The sequence below is a fragment of the Gadus chalcogrammus genome, chromosome 3 (genome assembly GCF_026213295.1).
Source record: "Gadus chalcogrammus isolate NIFS_2021 chromosome 3, NIFS_Gcha_1.0, whole genome shotgun sequence".
NCBI classification, from domain to species: domain Eukaryota; kingdom Metazoa; phylum Chordata; class Actinopteri; order Gadiformes; family Gadidae; genus Gadus; species Gadus chalcogrammus.
This window is the reverse complement of record NC_079414.1, coordinates 16,728,070-16,753,896: the sequence shown is the minus strand read 5'-3', so window position 1 is coordinate 16,753,896 and position 25,827 is coordinate 16,728,070. Positions and strand designations below refer to the sequence as shown.

The window sequence follows — 25,827 nt, the reverse complement described above, 5'->3', positions numbered from 1 at the left end:
AAAAACCTGCTCCTTACTGCGTTTCAAAGGATGATTCATTGACTTTGGTTTTATTAGCAGAGTAGAGGACAGAATCCAGCAATACACAGCTTTACCGTAAGAATCAAAATATGCGTTAATCTTCATTCTTCATATGTATGTAGCTTTCTTCATATTTATGTGGCTTTTGCCGCTAGGGTGTTTGAAGTTCCGGGTTTGAACCACAGAGTCTAACTCTAACTCTCACACTAACAGCACATAAACACTTTGAATTAAAGTTTCTGCTCGATAACTGAACAGTAAATGGGGTAAACATATGTACAATGATAGTCTATTTCTGTTGTTTTTCCTCATGCGAGAGATTCATAAGAAGACAACACATTCAGCCCACTAACAACAACAGCACTCTCTAGCCTTCAACTTCGATCCCTTCTTTTGCGCAGAAAGTCAACCGTAGGCATACAATGGCAATGCTGAATAATGCAGCATGTGATCAACAGTTCTCTCTTTTCCACAATCCCTTTCTTCATCATCACCACTAAAAGGACTACGGCTCTCCAGTGGGCAAATACTTACCAGAGTATACTTGTTGAAGAGCCCCGCGAAACTTGCATTGTAGTTGGCAATGAAAGTTTAGCGTTCATAACAAGTGCCCTCTTGAGATGCCTTGCATACATATCGAGTTTGGTTCTTGTAACATCTCGCAGTGGATAGTTCTTTATTTATACGATTTTAACATCAAGCTGTGATATTCTCTATATCTTCAACCGCAACTGCTCAGACTATAAGTAGAACATCAAAACATCTTAATGATATAAAAGCATGCCAACAAGTTTGGCAGCATAGGATGATATCAGGCTTCTCCGCAGGAGTTCATCAAAATGGTGATGCAAGCTCTCCTTCCCACTATTGCAAAGCACTCAGGAGGACAGGGGGGAGCACAAGGGTTGAAACAAGGGCAAAATATATCAGAATGCTTAGGTAATAGACCCCATTTGAAATTACAATTTATTTCGGCCCTCCATCATCCAGCATAGTGCATGTTTGTCTTTTCTTCACTTGCTCTAGAATAGGGCTTGTGCTGGAGTGCAATTTCATTAAAACTTTGCTCAAACTACAAATCATGGCGCCATCAATAACCACCCATTATATTAAACACAGAGCAAGGCAGAAAATTGAATCTTCTGATGCTCCTGGTCCTTTTTAGCCACGGGTGGTCGGGTTTGTGACACGCTTCGCACACCCGACCAACCGACCCCGTGGATTGAGCTTTGCCCTGACCGAGTCGGACTCCGGCAGAGAGTGCATCCGAAAGCGACTGACATTTACCACACAGCACTTACTTATGATATTGTAGTTTTGAAGTTTTTTTGAAAAAATAATTTAACCCTTTCTGAAATTAGACAACAGCTAAGAGTCACATGGTAGCTGAAAGGAGCATGGTGGCACAGCGCCACTGTTACATTACTTGGGGAGAACCCTGAATATGATATTCACTTATTCATTCAAGATGGGCAGTCATGCTTTGACATGTGTGGGTTTGCTTCCAGCTTGATGGTACACGATCAGTTCTTTGAACAACTGACCTAGAACCGCGAAATAGTTAAAAATGATCCACGTACATGTCATCCATAAAAACTGTAAGCTAACGGAAAGTCCACAAATATGAATAGCAACAAGCAAACGCAAACTACGAATGGATAGTGTTGTATTTCTTCTTGCAGCAATAGGGAGTTTGAAGGATAGGGGTGATTCTAACCCAGTTCATTTTGCAGACACTTCTGTATCAGGTGTCCCTGTGTCAGTGGTGCCTGGTCACCCTAGGCTGTAAACCCGAGTTCATCCCGTCCTCGTGGCTGATCCATGTTTAAACAAAACCATCTCCCGCTTCCACAAAGGATTGGATGTGGTTTGGATTTTATGAAAACCAAAACAATCATGTTGCAGAACAATGAAGAACATTGGCTATGCAAAAAAAAAAAGCATACTTATTCAGGAAAACAAGAATAAATGCACAGTGATAAAACCCAGTCTTTCGTACACATAAACCAAATTACCAGTCGGTCTTCAAGGCCAACACCTTGCTAGACATCTCAACCCCCTTCCGTTAAGACAGGATATACTTTACTTTCACTTTTCCAACTCAGACGACAGACAACGTGTGTATAATGGACATATATAATATAGTATAATTAAATAGAGCGAATGGGAACTTGAACACACGGTGGTGAATAAACATGGAGGCCAGCGTCACCGGCCATAGCTCCCATCGTTGTGACAGTATCTCAGTATCTCATCTCCTCCAATGTGCATAAATAAAGGGGAAAACGAGGGAAATGTGGCGTTGGGAGCCAAAGACAGAGAGCTTACTTCAATAAATCTGCCCAGTCGTTTGGCTCGGCCGGTCTAGAGGGGAGCAACTCATGCCAAGTCCTTGTCCAAATGAAGGGAAGATGTAAATGAGGACAAAAATTGCAAGGAAAGGAGAGAAAGCAAAAGAGAGCAGTTGTCTTGTTGTATTCGGCAGTGCTGTTAAATTCTTATTTTCTTGTTTCTGTTTTATTGAACAAAGGACAAAGAGGTACTGCTTTGTTGTTTCGGTGCCTTGCAATGCAAGACTATCTCAGAAATAAGGGCTTGTGTGTTTTCATTGAACAACCTTTAACAACCTCACATCCACCACATCTATGGGGAGATGTGTGTGCAAGTATATTCTTACTATTCTATACAGTGTAACCAGTTTTTGCTAGGGCTTCAAGAGGTGGAATAAAAGCAGCACAACAACAAATTCAGCCAACCTGATGGTTAAGCACCTCTCATTATTTGTTCACACATCATCAAGAGTCATTATGTATGGATGTCAACACTTCTGCTTATTCAGTTATTCCATGTGGTTACCGAAAGGCACTGGGTTCGATCCCCAATGTCCACAACCTTAGATTCATTTGATTTCAGTCTCTGTGGTTGAAGGGTTTACCAAATCTCTAAATAGTAGTAAATGAAATACAGTTTCAAATTGGAAAAACACTACAAACAATAGTTGAAAGGTAAGTAGCTTTGCATTGGACAGTTTAAATCAAACAATGCTTTGGTGCTAACAACCCTGTAAACAGAACTGACCAACGTGCCACTACAAGGCGCTTGGGCGCTCAACCAGCCAGGCATGCTGATGTATCTGTTGTGTAATGCATCTGCCTGTTAGCATTACAAGGGGTACTTCACGTTGACTTGTAGTGTGGACACAGTTGGGATGATCTCGCTTGTGTTGTATGAACATGCGGAAGGGCCACTTGCGTGCGTTGCCGTTAATAATGAGATGGAGTGAATTTATATGCGTTGTGGTGTGTCTGGCCCCGCACAAAAGGTCTTGTGTTGGGCAAACTCCAGGGATTCCCTGTAGGAAAAACATGCATTTAAAGATAGCCAAGTGAGTGCATTTGAATATCTATTAGGTAGTGCAAGTGTAAGATTAATGTGATTGATTGGATTATGCAAAGAGGTTAGGCTACGGTATTATTGTTTGAAATTATAAGCCTGCCAGTGTGGTCATTCTATTCTAAACAATGTTCTACTTGGTTCAAATTCTGAAACTGGGGACAGCTATTCCTTTATAAACGGCACAGCTACAGTCTGAGTTGTGGAGAGCTAATGCTATTCATTTAACCCAAGCCATGGTTGTCTGGTTAAACAACAACAAGTTATTGATTGGGGGTCAGTAAGTCAACGCTGGAAGTCTTCAGTGATCAAACTATCTCAGACAGCAGCAGGCCTTTGGTCCGGAAGTGAAACCAGGGATTACCGGCTGCTTTTATGGAAACCATGTCTGTTGCCAGTTTCACAAGAGTTTCAAATAGATAAATGAGCACATCTTTTTTATCATTTAGCTGTCTAAAGCTAGCCAATTAAAAAAGTGTGACCAACATAATTTCAGAGTGCTATTGTCACTTTTGACAGATCAGTGCAAGTCACCAAAGATGTTTTGTAAAAGCTCTGCTCTTGAAGCTGCCAAGGTGGTAAACTGCTCGGGGGGAGAGGATTAGCACCATGAATTCTAAAGCCATTTCCTCTTTTTTTCCTTAATCCGTGTTGTCTTGTGAGAAACTGCTCGTGCTTTCTCCTCTTACTCATACCTCCCTTTCTCCTGCTTCCGTCTCGCATCTCTGTAACTTTGAGATGGAATCAGGCAGTGATGTATTGGCTGGGGATACAGAGTAGAAACAATCTTTCTCTGGCAATTTGCTTCGTGCTTCCTTACCTGACAGCCTAAATATCATTTAACAGGGCAGGGTGACATACCCAGCTGCACCCCTGTCCTTGCTACCACATATCACACTAGGGGGATATGTTCATATGTGTATGCGTGTGTATATGTGCTCTTGTTTGTGCTGGCTTGCACATGCATTTGTGTGTGTTTGTGTGTGTGTGTGCCTGTGTCTATGGCAGCAGGAGAAGTGGCATGTAGTTATGCCTCCGGGGCGATTAGGTGGGCATGATTCCTCTGAACTCGAAAAAAATGAAAAACCCTCGCTGGATTCATCAGTTCCCAGAGACATCCCCATCCCCTCTCCTGCCAGCCAGAATCAATGGAGGAGCAACAGCACAACAATGGCTTACTGCCTGCCGACATCAGCGCAGCAGTTCAGGACCGCGAATTACACCCGATCGCGCTACGTCTCAATTTGCCGTAGTTTGCAGATTCACACGCTCATAAGAGGTGCACGATTGCACACGTGTGTGCCTTTTCACACACACATGCATACCGGTACACATATACACACACAATCACACCCTTCCATCCTCTCTGACGATGGATGTACCATAACATAGATAACAGCTTGTTAGTGTACGCTCCCCTGGGGTGATTTCCAACTCTTCTCCTGGTTTCCATTATGTCTTCATGGATCCGTTCAAGCCCTCCAATCTAACAACCCCATCCCTATGTAGCTCTACAGGTGACGCATGCAACCGCCAGAGATGGAAACATCCTTAACGACCTAGAACAAGGAGGAAACCATTTCTCTTTCTCGCTAGCTGATATCTTTTCGGTATCTTTTTAAGTCGATTTGCGCGAGTAGGCCAATTGACAGTGGCAGCCTGGGTGCTGCATCGGAACATACACAGTTGACATTTCTCCTCATAGTATAGTGTTTAGGGGGTTCGTGTCGACCATCAAACAAGCAAGATGTATTGTCACTACCTGCTCATTAGTTACTGAGAAGGATCTATTCAGTAAGGAATTCATAAGTACTACTACACTTTGGAGACATGTGTCTGTTTGGATTAGGCTTCAGGTGAGCATCAACTTCACCTGGTTGTATTAACTGCCTGTGGCCCAGCCAGCCTGGTTGCATGCCATTTTGCCACATTAAGTTTTTCCGGGGTTTAAATGGTACATACTGCAGCTGAAGATGGTCCGACTACGGGCTTCGTGGTTCTTAATGCTAGCTGTGTAGGGGATAGCCACTCGGTGAACAAGGCCCATGATACCACAACGGCTACAAGGGGGGTTCCTTTGCTCAGATAATGTGGTTTACTCAGATAATGCCCATTCCTGTTGTCATAGAAACAGACAAATACTGAGGTCCTCCCATCTGAAGGGGTTGTGTAAACATGTATGTTCAGTGTTTGACCGCAGCCACAGGACAACCGCTCCAAGGACCCCCTATAGGAAGAACTCAACCCCCCAGATGGACAGCCCTGTCTTGATACTTGCACATAAAGGTCACTAGTGGCAGACCGCATCACAATCGGAGCAGGTCCGCAGTGGTAGAGCGATGATAATCTTGCAGTAAGGACAGGTTGTGTTCACTGAGGCGAGCTCCTTTGACAGGGATAATCTTGTTGGCCAGTTAAAACGAATTGTACAAAACTAGATTATATTTAGTTTTTCGTTTTTCTTGAACATAGTAAAAGCCAGAACTTTAAACGAAAAAAAATATAGAGCCGAGTTTGCCAAGCAGGCAAGCAGTACATGGTGGTAAATTTATATGTTGCGAATGAATGGTTCAACTTTTTAAATTAAGTCGTTATTGTGTGCTAAGGCCTTGACGAATTGCATCGCACAGGAGATGGCAAGTAACCATCGTAGTCAAATATTACTCGAACATAAAAGAGCATTGCAATTTATTTAGAAGCACTGTTTACTACACTAGAACATTTATTTCATCTCAGTCATATAAATATATATACACAACCTCAGATAACCCTTCAAACCACATCAATCACAATTTCCTAAAAAGGCTGTCTTTTTGAAAGAGTAAATAACACGGACACAAAATAAATGCTAAAATACTTCACTTTTCCTTTCTATATTTTCCAACCCCAGGCAGCATTTTAAGCTCATGCTAATTCAGGAGTATGACAGATATCAGCCCACAGAACGCTTGAGCCTGCTCGTAGTTGTTGATGTTGTTGTTGTTGTTGTTGTGTTCTCCGTGTACACACTTTAATGGTTCCAATCTCAGCGCAATCCTCTCTGGCAATCCTGTAGGCTTCAATCTTTTCGTATTGAATGTGAGCAATGATACACACGATGAAGACAAGCAAAACTGCACCAGTAGAAGCCGCCACCGTCCCCCCCGAGCAAAAGCGAAAAAAAGAGATGGGTGGTTGTCTGGAACTGTCGTTGCAGATACAGCGTGAGTAGGCTTCTTTCCCCTCAGATGCAATTACTGCGCGAGAGCCATCTGTTTTTACGTAAACACACAGGGACACTGGCTTGTCAGCCCGTTCGCAGATTGTTGAGAAATGATTATGAGGCCTTTATCACGATGATCATGAAGACTCAGTCTCAATAGCAGCGATGTTGGTTACATTTTTCTCTACCTCACTTTATCGGTATAGTTATCTCTCTTTTTTTCTTGCTCCCCCTCTCTGTTTCTGTCCTTATCTCTCATTCCCCATCTCCCTTTATGTTATCTCACTCTACTTATCTCTATCTTTATCTCTTTCCATCGCACTCTCTCTTTTGTTGCACTCCAACACTTTGTCAATACCCAATACCACTGTCTCTTCCTTTCTCTCACTTTCTCTCTCTCTCTCTCTCTCTCTCTCTCTCTCTCTCTCTCTTTATGTCTCCCTCCCCCTCTTTCTCTCTATGTTGAGACAATGCAAGTGTCTTGGGACATCGCGGGGGTATTTGAAAACACGATGTTTAGATGTTTTGCAGATGCTTTCAGATCTGTTCTTATTTAGGATAGCTTGAGGTTTCATTTGAAAACATGCTCTTTAAGAGTGGAAAAACAAGAGAAACTTGTGAGTGGTGACAATCCCTCGGTTAGGTTGCTCAGTTCTTTCCACTCTCTCACTCCTATTGCATCATCTGAAATATCATGGTATTGTGTTATCTAGAACAGATAAATGCACACAAACATTGAAGACACACGCTTTCAATAAATTAAGTTGAGTCCCGGCGCCAATTAGTCCGATGTATTGAAAATCTACAGGTGATAGTTCACAGAAGCAAACCGCGTGTGCGTTTGCGTGTGTATGTTTATGGCAGTGTGTACGTGTGAGTGTGTGCGCACAACCAAATCCAATTATGTTTCCCATTGATTGTGAGTTTACGCTCTCCGATCACCGTGTCACACGTGCCTCTGTGTGTCGCTGGGGCGTTCCATAATTACTTACCAAATAAAGACACGGGGGTATACATTATTGAGGCGCTGCGACGGGGGGATCTGACACAGTGTTAACTCCCATCCAAAACCCCAGGCCACATTACCGTCGCACAAATTGCCTCTCCCTAACACACATCTGGCGCCGTGCGATTCACGCAGTGGCTGTCAGGTCTCCAGGGTGACGTGTGGTTTCAATGTTTCTATCGTTTGTCATTGTTGTTTTTGTTGTTCTAGGGTTGCGTTCCTTTGTAAGCAAATTCTCTTTTCCATTCTTGTCATTGAGTGCTATTCCTTCTTATGATGTAGTGCATTTAATCGGAAGGCCTCTAACAGTCCATATCCAGTCTGAAAGGCCCCGGATATTACAGTGAAACGATAACACACATAATACTCTGTAAATATATATCCAGTCTCCCAGTCTGCCCTCTATTCACATGAGAATAATTACCTGCGACCTTTCACGTGCTCAAACACCACCGTCCACTGCATTCCCCGCTAAGTGATGAATATCAACTTAAGGAAGATGATGCAATTTGGCCTAGTTTGTGCAGTGTAACACACATATATTTTTCACATATTTTATCTCTTCACTTATGCAAGCAAGTCGGAGTGAATTTTACATGAAGCCTAATGCGGCCTCTGTTTACCTCATCAGGAGGAATCGGGAGCAGGGTTCTTTATTAGGGAAACACTGTGGGTGTGGGGCGGGACTTTTCCACACAGGCCCAGTTAGTGTGTGCGCGTGTGTGGGCGTGTGTGCGCGTGTGTGCGATAACTGCGCGTGTCTGCCCGGCTGCTTGAACAATGCCAGCGGTGATGTCACGTTGATGGAGTCCCGGCATCCAGGCCTCCCCACTACCCGGCCCCCTTACCGCTGACTCCCACACTCCTGTGCTTATTCACTTCCACTCTGCCCCACCTCCACTAAAGCCCTCGTGGTGGTGTAGCGATCGTCCTCCATCCATCTCCCATCTGTCACTACACTTAGCTCCTTCCTGCTTTTTATATAGGTCAACTACCCCGACCGCAGTTCACTGCCTGACGTGTCACTGTAACTGTTGTTGTTCATTGTTTGTGTCCCCGTGCCTCGGCGCTTCACTTTTTTGATACGTGCGGACACGTTACATCTTTCCCCGTTGCGAGGTGTTGGCTGGTAGGTTGTCCTCCCGGAGGCGCTGGGTGTTCGGAGGACAGGTTGCATGGTGAGGGGTGTGAAAGCAGATGTAGATGGTGGTGCGTGTGTCCCCCCTGTCTCACTGCTGAAGTGTGGGCCCCTAATGAGGGGCCGGTGGTGACGGGCTGAGCTGCTGCGGCCCTGCTGGTTCCCCTGTCAGTAGCCTGCCTCTCGGCCTGCTTCCTGGGGAGGAACACACCTGACAGCCGTAGCACTGCCCGAGAGGTTTCCTCGTGTGTGCATGTAACAATGTGCGTGCATGGATGAGAGAGAAAGACTTTGTGTACCTGTGTGTGTGTGTGTGTGTGTGTGTGTGTGTGTGTGTGTGTGTGTGTGTGTGTGTGTGTGTGTGTGTGTGTGTGTGTGTGTGTGTGTGTGTGTGTGTGTGTGTGTGTGTGACAATGTGCGTGTATGAATAAGAATGTGTGTGTGTGTGTGTGTGTGTGTGTGTGTGTGTGTGTGTGTGTGTGTGTGTGTGTGTGTGTGTGTGTGTGTGTGTGTGTGTGTGTGTGTGTGTGTGTGTGTGTGTGTAAGAACGAGATAGAGCATGTGTGTGCGAGTGTAACAATGACAGTGTTTGTTTGGGTGTGAGAATGAGAGTGTAAGAAGCAATCTGTGAAGTTCTCCAGGAAATGGTAGGGCCTATCTCATATCAAGAATGCTCAGATATTGTAAGAAGGTTTTAGAGCTGTAAAGTATTTTCCCCCTCTAGCCCTGATGGGTTTCTATTGAGATCTGCAAAGGGTTTTATGACATTGTAGCGACTCCTTTAAACCGTCGCCAGCAACTGGAAAGAGTCTCTCTGACACCAATTGTATCTCGACAGTTCCCTGACTAAAAATAGGTCAAAGTAGAACATTTCTTGATGAAGTTTTCAATGAAGTCTCTGTTGCTGAAGTGTATGTACTCAAGATAGAGTCTTATGGAGCCAGCTTGCCTCATTTGAGTCTGACCTGTGATGTAAAACAAGTGGGTGTGAGTGTGAAAGTCGTGTCGGAAACGTCTAACAACAGTTGTTCCATTTGCAGTAGCTTAATGCGTTGGTGCAGTTCCTATCTCTTTTCAAAGTTAGCTCTGCCAGTGCTTCCTGACGACATACTGCCCTTCTATAGCTTCCTCTTTTGGACGGCAAACAGTGTGTACAAAAAAAACCTCTGTCTGATGCCGAGTAACCTTCTCTTGTGTGACAAGGATCATGGTAACACTGGGGAGTACTGTTTGCAGATCATGCAAAGTCGAATAACTTGAGGCAATCATTAGTTAGGAAAACAACATTGTTTGTGTCCAAGCACACAATGCTTTTGTAAAAATGCCCCCGAATGTTCTTTACATCTCGCAAAGTTAGTAATATGGTGTCTCAGATTATTCTGTGTTTATATTTTGAATGGACTTTCTATGCCTCTATGGTAGCCTTGTGAGATCATCAAAGTATTCAAGTTTGGTTTTCACTATGAATATCAGTCTTGCTGCCCAGCCTGGTTTCATAGTGAAACCCAAACTTGAATACTGCTTGGAAAGCAATTGATTTCCAAATATGGCTGCAGCCTGACGTTGTTAAAAGAAAATACACTCCAGTGGTTCAGAGGGACCCTCGGCTCCATTCACTCTTTATGACTCTGTTGAAAGCAACAAAAAATTCTTATAAGAGAAAAGCCCCCTCTGCAGATATCTGCTATTCTTTTTCAGTTTCAACATCGTTGTTCAATCTGTTTTGGCGGAAAAAATTAAATTAAATTTGGCAGACTGCGGCACTCCTTGTTCGACACAAACTAAAACCCCATGGATCCCATTGAGAGGAAGGGAGCTCCCGTTCAAATTATGGGATCCAGGCCAGACAGAAACCACGATGACGTGAGGGTTCGGGATCAGGACGGTCTCACGAGGCTGCTTGTATGGGGCGAAACAGTGAAGAGGGACCAGGCAATGGGACGCTCGAACAAAAGCGCAGGACCGAAGCTGGGAATCAAACAGGGGTCACAGCTAGCGCTTCAGCGCGAGACGCCGTCAAACCTCCCATCTCCGTCCAGAGCCTCGGGAGATACCGTGAAGAGAGTCAGTTCCAGTGCCGCCATCGGGCGCCAGGACTCCCACGCTCGCTGACGTGTGGCACACGGGGGAATGGCGTGTTTGTGTAACCGGCGGGATGGGATTTTAAATGGAGATCAGCTTTTTAAATAGAACGTTGCCTCCTTGATAAGACGTCCCCTTTTCAGCGGTGCCAGATTCGCGGCGACGGAAGGTTTTAAGCACATTATTTTTGTCACTTTAACAAAGCTGTCTGATTAAGTGTTGTCATAAAAGTAATCCTGGGCCAATTGGATTTATGGAAGGATGAGATCTCAGGCAAGGAGCAATCTGCAGATTTGTGCCCACGCCAGCTCCAACAGACGGAGAGAGGCACGGAGAGAGATGGGGGGGCCCGGGGGGATGCATGGGGGTGTTGGTAGTGGTTGTGGTGGGGGTCATGACATCGATGGAGGAGTGCAGTAGATATGCAGATTTGTTTTTTCACCAAAATATATGTAGAGATATTTCAATATGAGCTGGGCAGTTTCTTATTAGCACTGTGGGTGCAAAAAGTACAGCTTTGATATATCGAAACTATTCATAGGTTTAATAACTCCCAAAAGCATAAATCAATAATCTATACGACGCACAAGCACCCACAGTTATATACTGTGGAGGTTCGTATTAGTACTCTAGGTATAGTTATAGGTATAGATATATGATAACTCATATTGTGTGGGTATAATAACCGGTAGATCTGTAACTGGCAGCATCCCTCTTGATCTCTTTCTCTAATATGCATAAATCATTTATCCATGAGAGATTTTCTACAGATGTCCTCGTGGTTGCTTCCAGTCGGGAACTTTCATTAGTGGATGGACCGAGACAATCTGAAGAGTAGCCGGTCCGAGCTACAAGAACCGTTTGCCTCGGGAAGACCAAACACTAAATGTGATGCATGTTAATCTCCTCTGCTCTCTCTCTCTCTCTCACTCTCGCCCTCTCTCTCTCCATTATGTGTAAGGCGACTGTCAGCTCACACTGTTTTTTCAAAGTCAGGGTGACTTTCTTCTACTGCGCCCCAGTACTCAGCAGAGAGAGAGAGAGATAGACAGTGAGTGGGAGGGAGAGTGAGGAGGAGGAAGAGAGAAGCGAGAGAAGAGTTAGGAGGGGAAGGGGATGGACGGAGAGACGGAGAGAGAGGGAGAGAGCGAGACAGGAACAGAGAGGAAAGGCGGATGATGGTGATGTGGGATGAAGGATAAGGGGGGGGGGGGGGGGGGCAGCGTGGAGAAGCAAACGCTGAGACAGGTGTCTAGCAAGGGACATTAATTTGATTTATAATCCAGCCAACATTACTTCCCTTGCTCTGGGACTGTTGTAAGACACTAAGTTAAACTTACACTGTCCAAACTGCACCCGCTTTTCTATTTTTTTTTACCCCGGCTCCGTCCCTCCCTAATTCCCCATCCTCTCCTCCGGTGCTCCGGATGGATCTCCTTTTCCCTCTGCACCTATTCTCCCACCTCGCCTTCCCCTGGGGGGAGTCATCAAACTTACTCCCTCCTCCCCCTCTTCCCAGCAGAGATGGCCTGGCCTTGAAATGCGCCTCTCTCTCTCCCCTCCTGACTGGCCTGCCATTTTCTAAGACTCTGCCAAGCTTTCTACTCCTTATATCTCTCTTATTCTCTCTCTCTCTCTCTCTCTCTCTCTCTCTCTCTCTCTCTCTCTCTCTCTCTCTCTCTCTCTCTGAACCATTAGCTGGCTCTTGGACATGGCATAATTTCTGTCAGCATGGAGTGAAAGTGAGTGCATTACGGATAGCTCTATTTCAGCGGGTCCAACTGGCTCCTGCCTTGTCCAGGGATCATTATTCTTCATTTTGAGGATGTCTGTCTTTCAGCCAATACTATAGATTTTCTATTACCTCCTTAATCATAGCAACGTCATTGGTTAAGAGATTGTTATTGGCCACCTCCCTGATATCGAAATGTGGCCTTTTTATGGAGAAGCTACACGGACAATTTGGCATCGTTTTCCTCCTGATATAGGTATAGTTTCTATGGAGGCCCTCTACACTTAGCGTTAGCATCAGCACCTGCTATAATTTCCCTATAGTGGTTATCAAGAGGAGGACTTAGCATTACCAAGTTAGCATAGCAAGCCTATGTGGATGAAATTATATCATTAGCATTGTCTCCCTGTAGATTTCCCTGTGTATCATAACCCGATTGTTTTCCTCATTGTCGCCGAGTCGTGCTGTGAGAGGGGATAATGCGTTCCTGATGCGTCTCTGATGGTCCCCATTTTGTCTCTGGCTTTCCACTGCTGGGTTCCTCGTCGCCCCCTCCTGTTCCAGGAAATTCTACCCTGGAACAGTGTTTTTGAACTGAAAAAAGGGATTTGCCATCAATAAAAAAAAAACTGTGCATATGTACGAATATCTTTCCTCTATTTCTCTCGTATGAGCACAAACAAAAATACATTTTGTTCAAAAACAGGGTTGATTTACTCAAATGCAGGTTGGAGGTCCAAAGAAAAGACATCTATAAATAAACACAATTAACAGAATTAGGGAAGCTGTGCCTGTTTCAGCGCACGTGTAAATAGATCCATTTAAACACAGCTTGTCGACAGTGGGTAAAGGGAGCTGAGTTTAGCAGATAGCGCTGCGTCAGCCAACAACTCAACCCACGGTTTGGTTAATTACCCCAAGGTGATATCGTCGCAGTTGTAAACGCTAAAGCCTTTAGATTCGCTATGACAAGAATGTTTCTAACCAGACGGTAACTGTCAAAGGACACAGAATGTGTGTCACATTAAGTCGTCTGCCTTTTGACATCATCTCTGAGGAGATTACAGCCAGACTCCCGCAGGTGAGATATGGAAATTCCATGTCAAGCTACATAGCAGTCAAAACAACACAAACATGTCAAAGAACTCTAGCAAAAGGAGAATATTCTCTTTGAAAACAACTCTCCATTTTGGAGACATTATTGCCTTGCAACGTCATCAAAGAGCAGTAGGCATATTTAGATCTGTTAATAGTGAATTTAGTAGCATAATTAATATTAACTTGATTATATGCCCACCATTGGTTGGTTGGTATGATATTTACTGTGTGTGTGTGTGTGCGTGTGTGTCTGTGTGTGTGTGTGTGTGTGTGTGTGTGTGTGCGTGTGCGTGTGTGTGTTTGTGTTTACTACTGTATACACATGTATGTAATATGCATAAGGTATTTTCATATGCATCTCAACGGGCCGTTGAGGGGGCTCGGGGTCTGCAAGGACCCAGGTTTTTAATTCGCCCATTGTGCATACTGTGCCGCGAGGCGGAGAAGCCAGTATCTAATAATTCCCGCTATTCTATTTGTTTTTACCACTAAGAAATATGGATTCATATTGATATTCCCTCTCTCTCTGTGTCTTGCCGCAGGTCCTCTGATGGTGTGTGTGCGGGGGGCTCGGTGGTGGTGAGTCGTCTGAGGGTAGGGGAGATGGAGGAGGCGGATATGGACCACATCACAACAGACGCCGCGGCGCAGAAGGTGAGGCGGGGTTGGGGACAGAGAGGGAGAGGGAACTCTCTGTACATATACGTGTGTGTGTCTGTGTGTGTGTGTGCGCGTGTGTGTGTGTGTGTGTGTGTGTGTGTGTGTGTGTGTGTGTGTGTGTGTGTGTGTGTGTGTGTGTGTGTGTGTGTGTGTGTGTGTGTGTGTGTGTGTGTGTGTGTATTTGCCACACTCCTGGTGCTAATGCTTATAGGATTAGTCTGTTACTGCTCAAGTAGCCTTGCTGAGATTAAATAAAACTTCAGCCAAGCCCAAGGGGATTGTGTTTGTGTCTGTGTTGGTTGGGGGTGTGTGTGTGGGGGTTTTGGTGTGTGTGTGTGTGTGTGTGTGCGCGTGTGAATTTGCATGTGCATGTGCATGTGTATATGAATATGTGTGTGTCTGTCGGTTTTTCTATCTTTCGGACTGCATGATTACAATGAGTAATAAATGTATTGCCATAAATTTGCGAATCACTTCCTATGTTCTTGCACAATAGAAAATCCTCCAAGAAGAAGAGGCAAAGCAAAAAAGTTTTTTGAGAGAGATATCCAGCCTTGCTAGTACTCTGCGTGCATGTAACAGCCTTCTACTACTGTCAGAGTCTGTGGTAATGTGGCCAAGCAGCAGATATATCCTGTCCATCAAGTCCATTCTTCCCTTCGTAATCCCCTTCTATACTGTTCACACTGCTGAGCTCCACTCTTCATGCTAACAGAGAGAGAGAGAGAGAGAGAGAGAGAGAGAGAGAGAGAGAGAGACAGAGAGACAGAGAGAGAGAAAGAGAGCGGGAGGAAGCGAGAGAGCGGGAGGGAGCGAGAAAGAAAAATAACGAGAGAGGGAGGGAGGGAACAAGAGAGAGGCATGCATAGAGACGGCGAGAAATAAGGAATAAGAAAGAGAGAAAGGCATGAATAGAGAGGGAGCGAGAAAAGGACGAAGAGAGAGGCATAAAGAGGGGAGAGAGATTGAGCAGATCTGAGCACGGTGTGTTCCTACGTTAGATTGACGGCAGCCTGACGATTGAACCATCCACATGGGATGCTGCCTGACAAGCAACAAAGTTGTATGTACTCACATTTCTCTTCAGATTCCCAATATTTCTCTGTGGAATCTGTTTGGTGTAATGAAGAAATACAGAGATTTTAGTCACAAGGGGCACGTAGAACCTAGGAGGTGCTGTTTTTAGAGTTGAATTAACATTTCTCTCTCTCTTTCCGTCTCTATCCCACTTTCTCTCTCTCGCTCTCTCTCTCTTTCTCTGCTGTGGGGGTTTTAGGTTTATTAGTACTGTTGGTGCAAAAAAAAGCTTAGATATCATAACGGTATAACTCGTAAGCAGAAAATCCATTATGCGTGATATAGTTTGACATAAATGTACATGTTTGCACATGGATTAAAACCTTTCAAAAGACAGATAAATTAGAAGCCTCTTTTGCAAGAGTGACCTGATAGCTTTAAATTACAGAGATTCTCTGAACGCCAAAGCCAAATTTAATGCTGAACGGTATTACCATTAGAATGATCAATGCTGAATATAGGATCAATGATGAATAGATGGAAAAAGAGAGATAAGGAGATAGTTGGCAGACTATTCAAACAAGGAAGGAATGTTGATGTGTTGAATGTTGTGCAATATATGGCATTGTGTGTACGTATGTGTCTCTCTTGCATGGCTGAGTGACACTAGCCCTGCCTTTCTGATGCTGGTTATAGGATGTTCCCTGCTACGCTCTCCATTGTGTCCCCCACAATCTGGCCACCCAAGCCTGATGAGTGTGTTTGTGTGTGTGTGTGTGTGTGTGTGTGTGTGTGTGTGTGTGTGTGTGTGTGTGTGTGCGTGTGCATGTGTGTGGATATGTGTGTATTTGTGTGGGGGGATGTTAGTTGGCATGTGTGTGTGTGCGTGTTTGCGTTTGTATGTCTGGGTGTGTGTGTGTGTCTGTTTGAGTGTGTGCTTATGTGCACCCCCATAAGAAGTTGGAGCCAGTAGGGTGCTCCATTACTTCTGCAGCCGATGACGCAGGTCCATTTGACCCTATAAAGAGGAAGACGGGATGAAACAAGACAGAGGCTTCAGGGGCCTCCTGATCATGTCTGTTTACTCATTGTGGCCATCAAAGAGCCATCACTGACGCCGTTCCCTGCCAAGAAACACAGCCAGAGAGAGGTTTTGCTGTCTCCAGCTGCGGGCTCTGACCGTCCTGTATCGTTTTCACTTCAAGGGCGAGGCTCGTTTGATAATTGCTCATTTCTTGCAGCAAGTGTAGTTTCCTCTTTGATGTGAATCTGTTGTTTCTGTGTGTCTGCAGTTGTGTGGGACAGTGTTTTCTGAGTGCTGATTTCTAGTACCATATCCTGCCGTGTGTGTGTGCGTGTGTGAATGTTTTTTTGTATCTGCCTGTGTCTGTGTGTCTTTGTACATGCGTGGCTTCGTTTAGTGCGTAGTGGATGTAGGGTCCCCTTGGAGGTGTGCATCCGATTCCAGACCAGCTTTCCCAGCTCGAGGGAGTGATAGATCACCTCGCCGTCATTAGTAACCCTTTTTTCCGGGGACAGGTTTAGACAGAGAGAGACGCATGGCAGCTGTTAAACTGTGTTAAACAGTCCGTCACGGTGGCCACAGATGACACAGATAGATGGAGACAGATTGTTGCCTGTCACCATTACTTCGATGACCAAGCTGGCCTCAGTGAATATACGATGGAGGAACGCTCAGCATCAGTAACGGGGGACTGCCTTTATGTAGCGATTTTAATAGCTGGGGCCACTCAATGCCTTTTACAATTACTGCCTCACATTCACCTGTTCATAGTTCACACATTCATACACCAGCCGGGGTGTCATCCGGGTTAGGGAACAGCCAGCTCGCAGCAGCAGTCAGGGGAAACCGTGACTCTTCAAGTCTTTCCGTCGGGGATTGAACCCGCGACCATCTGGTTGCCAGATTGTTGCTAGACATTCTGAGCTACTGCCGCCCGATGTCTAACAACGACAGATGTATCGGCAGAGTGCCAACGTCTGTTCCTCACACGACTTAGTATAGGAACTTTATAGGTACTCCCATTCATAATGCATCCATTGATTCTGTTTATTTGATTATATTTTAGTACTTAATATGGGATACTTAAAAGTCCCCCATCGTAGATCATAAATTGCTTTTTCTCACTTTGGGGGTGATGTGCAACGCATCAACCTGTTGAAAAAAATCAATTCCTTGTTGCTGTTTGGTGGGATCAATAGCGTTTTCAATATCCCTCCTCCAAGGAGTGATTCATATTGACACCGAGTGGGAAGCACGGGCTGCAGATTTAATTTGAGTGTGCTGGATACGGTCACAACCAAAGTCAGTAAAGATGGAAAAAACAATACAATGGCTTCTTCTCGTGACAACTTCTTCTGACTGTAAAAGAGGCAGAGAGTAGATAATGACTATGTTGTCAACTCCCAGCTGAACGTTACAGGGTTTGATCCCCTATGTCAATAGTCTAACCTGTAGGCACCATAAGGCAGGATGCCTCTATCCTCCCTGCTACTAAGACACTCATAGCTATAGGTCACTCTAAGTTGCCTTCAAGTAAGGTGCTAGAGGACTATTTAATAGTACTTATTGGTAGTAATAGTATGTAAAAGGTCTATATATTATCTAACCTGCATGTTCAAAGTTCCCAGGGTCTACAGAACTACTGAAATTGTCATGATAATATCTGAACCCATAGTTATGAACGAATATACACAGTATGTTCCCCAAGTTCTTGTGTAGTCGAGCCCATGTTGTGGCGGTCTCTAATTTATGCCAGTAATTCACTATACATACAGATGAAATGTAATGGCCATGCAATACCAGCAGTGATGATGCTCATCGATCCCATTATAATACATTTATTTAGCTGACGCTTTTCTCCAAATCGACTTACAATGCATTCACAAACAAAGATACAAGCCAGAAACGCAAATATCATGCGCGTACAAAAAGGTTTTTATGAAAACCAGACAAGAGTACAAAGGAGCTTGTGTTGGATCCCATAATACCCCCCGTCATCATTTCGTAGCTTGGTGTTTTATTTCTGGAGTCCACTGAAGCTTTGGATTTGACTCCCGCTGAAACATTCATGGTTTGAGGATTCGGGGATACATCCCTGGACCAGATGCCCACCGCGGCTGTTGACTTTTGTTGGGTGGTGCCGTCCTCTCTCACATTCAACCGCATGATGCACTGAGCCAGAGGCTCCTCCACCGAGGAAAAATAAACAGCCTGTTTATTCCAAGGTTGAATTTCAGGATGGATGTTGGAGAGGGAGAAATGTGAACGGCCGAATAGTCCTTGTAAAAGAACAAACAGATCCGGCTTCATTTAATCTCTTTTGTTTGGATGGACAATATGATTTCTGTTCCCAGCGATGACAATAATGTACATATGATGACCTTTGTTTGTCTCACGAGCTGCATTCATCTCATGATTTATTTTCATGACACTTCCTAAGGATATCCAATTGGCCGATTATACACAATTAAATTGTTCTATAACTTGAAGACAAAAGCTTTGCTGTACGTTTACCAGCCTCCCTCCCTGACAGCTGGGACATTCTTTTTAACACCTTGCCATCCCTCTGCTACCACAAGCACACGCACACACACTCGCACACATTGCTGCCGCCCGCCATTCGTCAAACACGGATGGGAGGAGGCAGTTTATTTTGAACTCGCAGGACCCCACAGCTCAACGTCTACTGTTCTATCTACTGCTACGGTGCGTTAATGGGAACTGTTTTAATGGCTTTGTCTGTCTGCCGTAGCGTAGCTTTTGCAAGAGTGTCGGCTGTTGAGACACCTTGATATTGTGTGTGAGCAGGGATAAGCAGAGGTGGAGAACGCTCAACGTTTTGAAGGATGAGAGTTGTGGGCGTAACAGACATATGGAGGAGAATCAAAGGAGATATGGATGGAACATCGCCACCGTTGAAGTTTTATTTCCATATGTCAATCACTGGCTTCTTTTCCTCCACATGTACCTTGTAAATGAGCTGCCATTTACTTTAAGCCTCTCTCTCTTTCTGTTTGTATCTTTCTCTCTATGTCTCTCTCTCTCTTCTCTCCAGTGTGCCATGGTGTGTGAGTCCTCGTCCCACGCCTGCGTCAACAGAGAGAGCTGCCTGGCTACAGGACCCGGTAATGTTCACTAATTACACACCTATAATTTGCCCTGTCCATTACCACGGTAACATAAAAAAACATTATCTTTATCTTATAATTCACAAAATTCAATGCATTTAACCTTCGCTAAAAACGTAGCATTTTCCCCAAGTCTGGTCATCTTTTAGCATGTATGAACTTATAATGCAGTGCCCTTAAATAACCCCTGCAAGAAATGGGAGTTGCGGTCTCTCCAGAGACTTTTCATTCAATTAAATAATGTAGATTATTGCTGCTTGGGTGAGTTGACCTTGGGAGTTCTTTGGAGAGCTGGAGATAAATACAATGAGAGAGAGAGAGAGAGAGAGAGAGAGAGAGAGAGAGAGAGAGAGAGAGAGAGAGAGAGAGAGAGAGAGAGAGAGAGAGAGAGAGAGAGAGAGAGAGAGAGAGAGAGAGAGAGAGAGAGAGAGAGAGAGAGAGGACTAACAATGGGGGATATGATATTGGTCTCACACTTAGGTAAGCATCCTTTGTTCTTAGTGGAGTGGCAGACGATATCGCCAGCTGGGTTGGGCTAATTAGGAAGCAACTCCAAAAATACCATATTCATCTCTGGAAAATATGGAGATGGAGAGAGAGAGGAATGTGTTGACTATAGGTGAAATGTGGTTGGCCTTCAGAAAGCAGACCTCCCACAGCTTCGAGGTCCCTCAATGAGAATGAATTAGCTTTCATTTTGATTCCCTTCTTCCATGACTCTGGGTTTTCTAACCTCTTTGCTCCTCTCGCAACTTTCTTCTTCAAACCATTCCTTGTGTTTGTGTTGTCTGTGTGTGTGTGTGTGTGTGTGTGTGTGTGTGTGTGTGTGTGTGTGTGTGTGTGTGTTTGTGTTTGTGTGTGTTTTTCTCATCTTCCTTCCCTGACCGGTTGTCATGGTGTCATTGTCATTTCCTCAATCTAAGATTAGCCAGGAAGTGGCGTTTTTTGGCGCAAAGGTACACAGCTGCCAGCCTTCAAAACAATCCAACCCCCCCCCCCCCCTACCCCAGCACACAAACACACAGGGTCGATTGACTCAATTTAGGGGCCTCTTCTTTTTTATTATCTTTCCCAAAGGGGGTCTGGGGGTGCGAATGGCAGCCAGGGGGGCCCATGCCCAGGAGCTCCGGGTGCTAATTGACTTAAGAGCCGAGATGAAAGCACGCAGCACTCTGATTGGCTGTCAGATTAGCATGGTCCTACAAGGGGGGTCGGGGTCACAGGTTAATCTGTTTTCTGGGATGAAGGTGGGCGTCAGCGGCTGTTTGGGGTCTTCATCCCGGACCCTTTCCATCTGTCCCCTCACTTACCCTCTCACCCGTTCTCTCCTTTATTCCTTCCTTTCTTCCGCGCTTCTTCACTTAGTCTAATACTGCTCGTCTATATCCACTAATGTTGGCGGACAAACTAGCTATGGCCAGCCTTGTGTATATTGTATACTTTATTTTACTAATAAAACATTTATTCTAAGTCTGTAGTGTAGGCCAATGCCGGTGCAGAGTTTCCCCCCGACTTCATGAAGAATAAAATGCCTAATCTCTTGGGAATGGAACCCCAAACCCTGGCAGTATTTATGGCGTGCGCTAGCAGTTGAGCTCGACAGAATAGATAAAGGTATATTAATATAAATATGTATTTATCTATACATATATAAACATAGACATACACAGATATATTTATATATTCGTAAACAGCTTAGCATTGCAAACGCATTGCTTGTTGGAATAGATATTTCCTGAAGGTGTGGTGGTGCAGCTGATGGTTTTAGCCCAACAAAACATCCACATTTCCAATGTACCCGGAGCAACATTATGTGGCGCCACAGAGGGGAGATTACCAGAGTTCCACCGCGGGTACTTCACCACTGACTTACTACTGAGTGACTTCCCTTCCACACTGCGGTAATGAAGAGAGAGAGAGGGAAGCTGTTAACTCTGCTTGCGGCTCTGCTTGTGCCTTCCCTGCCCTCTGCTGCCAGCATGCAGATAAGAGCATTACAGCTCACATTCTCCGTCCTCCGGTCTTCAATTGTTGCCATTAGCCAATCGAAACCGAAGGAGTTTGGACGGAATGCAAACAGGGTCCAATCAGAGAACGGGATGGTATATGAGGGATGTGAGGGGTTTTGTAGAGTGCCGTTTGGAAACCCACAGGTCGTAGTTTAAATCCATCACTGTACAACAAACACAGAAAAGGAAATGGTTATGGGGGCCATAACGTGGTAATGTATTTTTGAGTTAATTCCGCGGGGGTGAAGGAAAAGAGTTCAGACCTTTTCCTGGAGGACCAGCAGCACCTTATCTACCTCAGACACACTTATTGATTATAGAATTTCATTTGCCACTTTCCAACGTTCCTTGACAGTTGCGTCCTTGAGTCTCCCCATCCGTGAAAGCTGCTTTGAACGCTCCTTTCGCTGTCTTGGAAATGTAAAAAGTTTGAATTTGTTTGTTTGTGTCGATCAGGTCATTTGTCATTGCGGTATGACATTGGTCTCAAGTTCTTCTGTATTTTTTGAATTCTCCAAATATCCTTCTCTAAATTTTTCTCGGGACTCGCTCTTCCCTCCCCCCCTCTATCTCTCCCCCCCCTCTCTCTCTCTCTCTCTCTCCCCCCCCTCTATCTCTCCCCCTCTCTCTCTCTCTCTTTCCCCCGCTCTCTCCATCTCTCTCTCTAAGTGTTCAAGAACCCTGTATGCAAGGTGTACAGGTTCCAGACAGTGGACAGCAAGTGGATGCTGGTCCGAGAACAAATGGAGGAATGCACTCTCTCCTTCAGCCTGCCCAAGCAGCTGCTGTCCTTGTACATTCAGGAAGACACGACAAGGTAAGCCCATTGCATCACTCACTCAACTCTGAGCTCAGGGGTACTTTAACTCAGTATTTAAAGTTGAACTTGATATCCGCTCTGTTGGTTCCTGGCTGATTTTTTATCAAGGTGTTTAACTTCTTGAAGGCACATTTTAAAAGGCATAAATGATTCCCTAAGATTAGCAGCCGTCGTGGGGAAGCTATGCATTATTCATCCGTGTTTATCACTTCAAAGGGGACTTCACCTGCTCCGTTCTGAAACACTGCAATCATTGTCCCCCTCTTCAGTACACACACACCCACACAAAGACACCCACAAACACACACAAATGCACACACACACACACACACACCAACCCATAAACATGCACACACATGCAGACATGCATGCATAAATAAATGCACACACAAACATATACACACTCCAACACACCAACACAAGCGAATTCTTCCTAATCTACACACATTGAATGGGTTATATAACATGCATAACCTAAGAGCAATGGAAACCACAAAACCGCTACAGCCTTCTCATTAGGGTGCAGTTTGAATAAGGAGCTGGTCAAGATGATGTGGGCACAAGCACACACACAGCTGATCCCTACCTTGTTCCCTGTCTAACAAAGAGCCCAATGCGTTGCAGAAAGTCAATCGAAATGTCCTCCCCCTGAGGCACCACTAGAGTTCCTTAAGACAGTTCATTGTGTTTTAATATCGGCCTGCTCATATGTAAAGGTAAACTGGCCCATAGGCTTGAATACGTCCAAAGTGCAACAACAGGTAAACCACATACTTTCAACAACAATGATGCAATCAGAGCTTTAATAATACGACAGCAAGTGATGAATTGATGGAGGCTGTTTATTTCACAATCCATTGAATGTCCACAAAAGTCTTTGAAGACATTTGCCATGATACTTCAACAAAAGTCAAACCAGCTGTAACGTAATTAATGGTTTAGTGTTTCCACGGCAGCATATGTGTGTCCGCAGTAGGTTAGAAGTCAAGGCTCCTCAGTCCAATCAAGCCTCCAAGAGATAGCTCAGTGGCTATATTTGAGTTGATATGTTTAATAATCAACATCAATGTGGTTATAAAAGTCTCCACGGATTCCGGAGCCTCTCCAGCTAGCCAAGTCTGACAATGCTGCTGCTAGCTATTTGCTTTTTAAGTGCTTTACTGGCGCAAAAATCTGAATGGAGTGACATTGTGATATATTGTTTGAGAATGCTACTGCCAGACGATCTGTCCTCTTTTACTACTTCATTAAATATGAACTATCAATGTACAGTGGGAGAATCTCTGTTACGGTGTTAGTGTGTGTGTGTTAGATTTTGTAAAAATGGAGCTTATCAGCGTAACTGATTTGATATAACATCCCCAGACAGCTATCAATGTCTACCCATAATCATATTCATATAACTGTGAGTTCTCTGAGAACGTAAACGGTGTGATCATTAAATGCGGCCGTTTTTCCCCGGGACGGTGTGTTTTGTGAAGAAAACAACCCAGATCGCTTGGCATTCCGCACACACAGGTTGGATTGACCTGCGACACCAACCCCTCTGTGATTAAATTGAGCGGACAGTATAACACACCGTGAAATAAAAGGAGGCTCCATGACAGGGCTTTTGGAGGGGACAAAACGAGGCATTCTGTAAGCCTGTTGTGTCTGCTTCACCCCAGCTCCTCCTCGCCTGTGTCCTCTCTGCCTTACATTCTTGAGTCCACTTTCTTCCGCAATCCATTTTACAGCCACTTGCTCTTGAATACGTTGTTATAGTATAGTGTTATTAGTTTGTCCTTTCAGAGAGGCCTTTATCAAAAGGGACTGACGGGTGTGGTTAGGCCGCTTGCTCAGATCCCAGATCAGAAACCCAGATCCTCTCACCAGGGAGTCAAACACTGACTATTACTATGCTGCCAGTGTTTTTGATAATTATTTTGTAATACTATTTGGTCTATTTTTCTCCCCTATTTAGCTTGTTGGCTCCATTGAAACGTTCTCATTATTAACTTCTTTGTTCCGGTCTTCTTTTGTTGGACTTCCCTAAGTTGCATGGATTGTTTTCTTAGTTAGATGGCCTCTGACCAACTGCGACAATCTGTTGCCAATGACTAACTACCTGTCCAGAAAAAAATGATGAATCTGCAAAACAGGAAGAGAAAGCCTCAAGCCACAATTTTCTTTTTCTTTCTTTTGCTTATTTAACCACGATTAAGTGAGTAATAGTTAATGTTTATTGTGGATAAAAGTACGGTTTACAAAGCAAATCTAATACCAGGTGTTGGTTCTGCCTCACCTTTCTCCCCTCTATACTTTCTTCTGGACAATAGAGCTCTGATGAGGGGACACAATGATAGGTTTTCTCTCTCCCCTTTCGCTGCCTTATCCCCTTAATTTGGCCACGAACATGTTCCCCTATTTACTGTGTAATCAGCATTGCGCAGCCCTAAGCCCTTGTTGCTGCCCCCCCTGACACCAAATAACAGGTCTGTCAGCGTGTAAAGCTACCCTTCCACATCCTGACGCAAAAATAACCGTGGTTTGGAGAGAGAGAGAGAGACAGATGGTATGGATTATTGGGAATTGTGGCAATTTGTTAAAGACCACTGTGTCTGTCTAGTACTGTGAAAGGGCCCTTATATAAACCCTGGGAAAATCAGAGAATATTGCTATTTGATTGGTTAAAATGGCACATTTGGGGGTGTTAGGGGGCCACTTTGGGCAAAGTGGCTGTGCTTCAAACAATATATTTGATTGAAACCAGAGAGAGATGTGGAGTAGGACCTGCAAAGATCTCCCTGGCTGTGAAATGCACCTTAGCATCTCCACTACACCAGCGATGGTGTTCCAGTACAATTTCCGACTACCTCCATTCTAACTGCCGTCTTTAGCACACCATTGAGACATCAGCATGCTTTTAAAATCGTATATTGCCACACCTGCATTGATATTAAAAGAACAGTTGTGATCAGTATTTAGTAATGCAGAGGGGATTGTTCCTGTTGAATTGTTGTTTATAGATATATTGTAGCTCATTTGGGGGCTGCTGTTACCCAGTGTGTCTTAGTACATTTCTTCCAGTGGAAACCTTTCTGAGTGCGTGGGGCCCCAAGTGTGAAATAAACCCAGAGGGAATCAAACCCCGTCTCGTGCTATACAAAATACACAGGACACAAATTTGTTGTGTATTGTGGACAAACAATGCGTACCTCAACAATTAATCTGGCTTACATAGGGCTAAGGGAATAAACTCCAAAACAGCATTATTTAAATTGGATCTGTTTGTGTGTGTGTGTGTGTGTGTGTGTGTGTGTGTGTGTGTGTGTGTGTGTGTGTGTGTGTGTGTGTGTGTGTGTGTGTGTGTGTGTGTGCGTGTGTGCGACATAAATGGAATTCTGTATGTATAAAACATCGGAAGGCAAACACAGCTGGGAGTGCCGCAAGATACGGCTATGCGGCTCTCGATCAGTAATGTACGTCGGCTGGCTTTCCGTTCACTTAAGAGACCA

The 25,827-nt window shown here is 44.5% G+C and overlaps 1 protein-coding gene across 5 annotated transcripts in view; it reads left to right on the top strand.

Annotated features, from left to right (window-relative positions):
* inpp4b (inositol polyphosphate-4-phosphatase type II B) overlaps positions 1–25,827 on the top strand; it is a 119,051-nt gene that overhangs the window by 41,141 nt on the left and 52,083 nt on the right. For all 5 annotated transcript variants that reach the window (XM_056586325.1, XM_056586323.1, XM_056586324.1 and 2 more), the window contains 3 exons: positions 14,215–14,326; positions 19,429–19,498; positions 22,180–22,327. In XM_056586325.1, the coding sequence (XP_056442300.1) occupies positions 14,215–14,326; positions 19,429–19,498; positions 22,180–22,327 (330 nt within the window). The remainder of the gene's footprint in view (positions 1–14,214; positions 14,327–19,428; positions 19,499–22,179; positions 22,328–25,827) is intronic.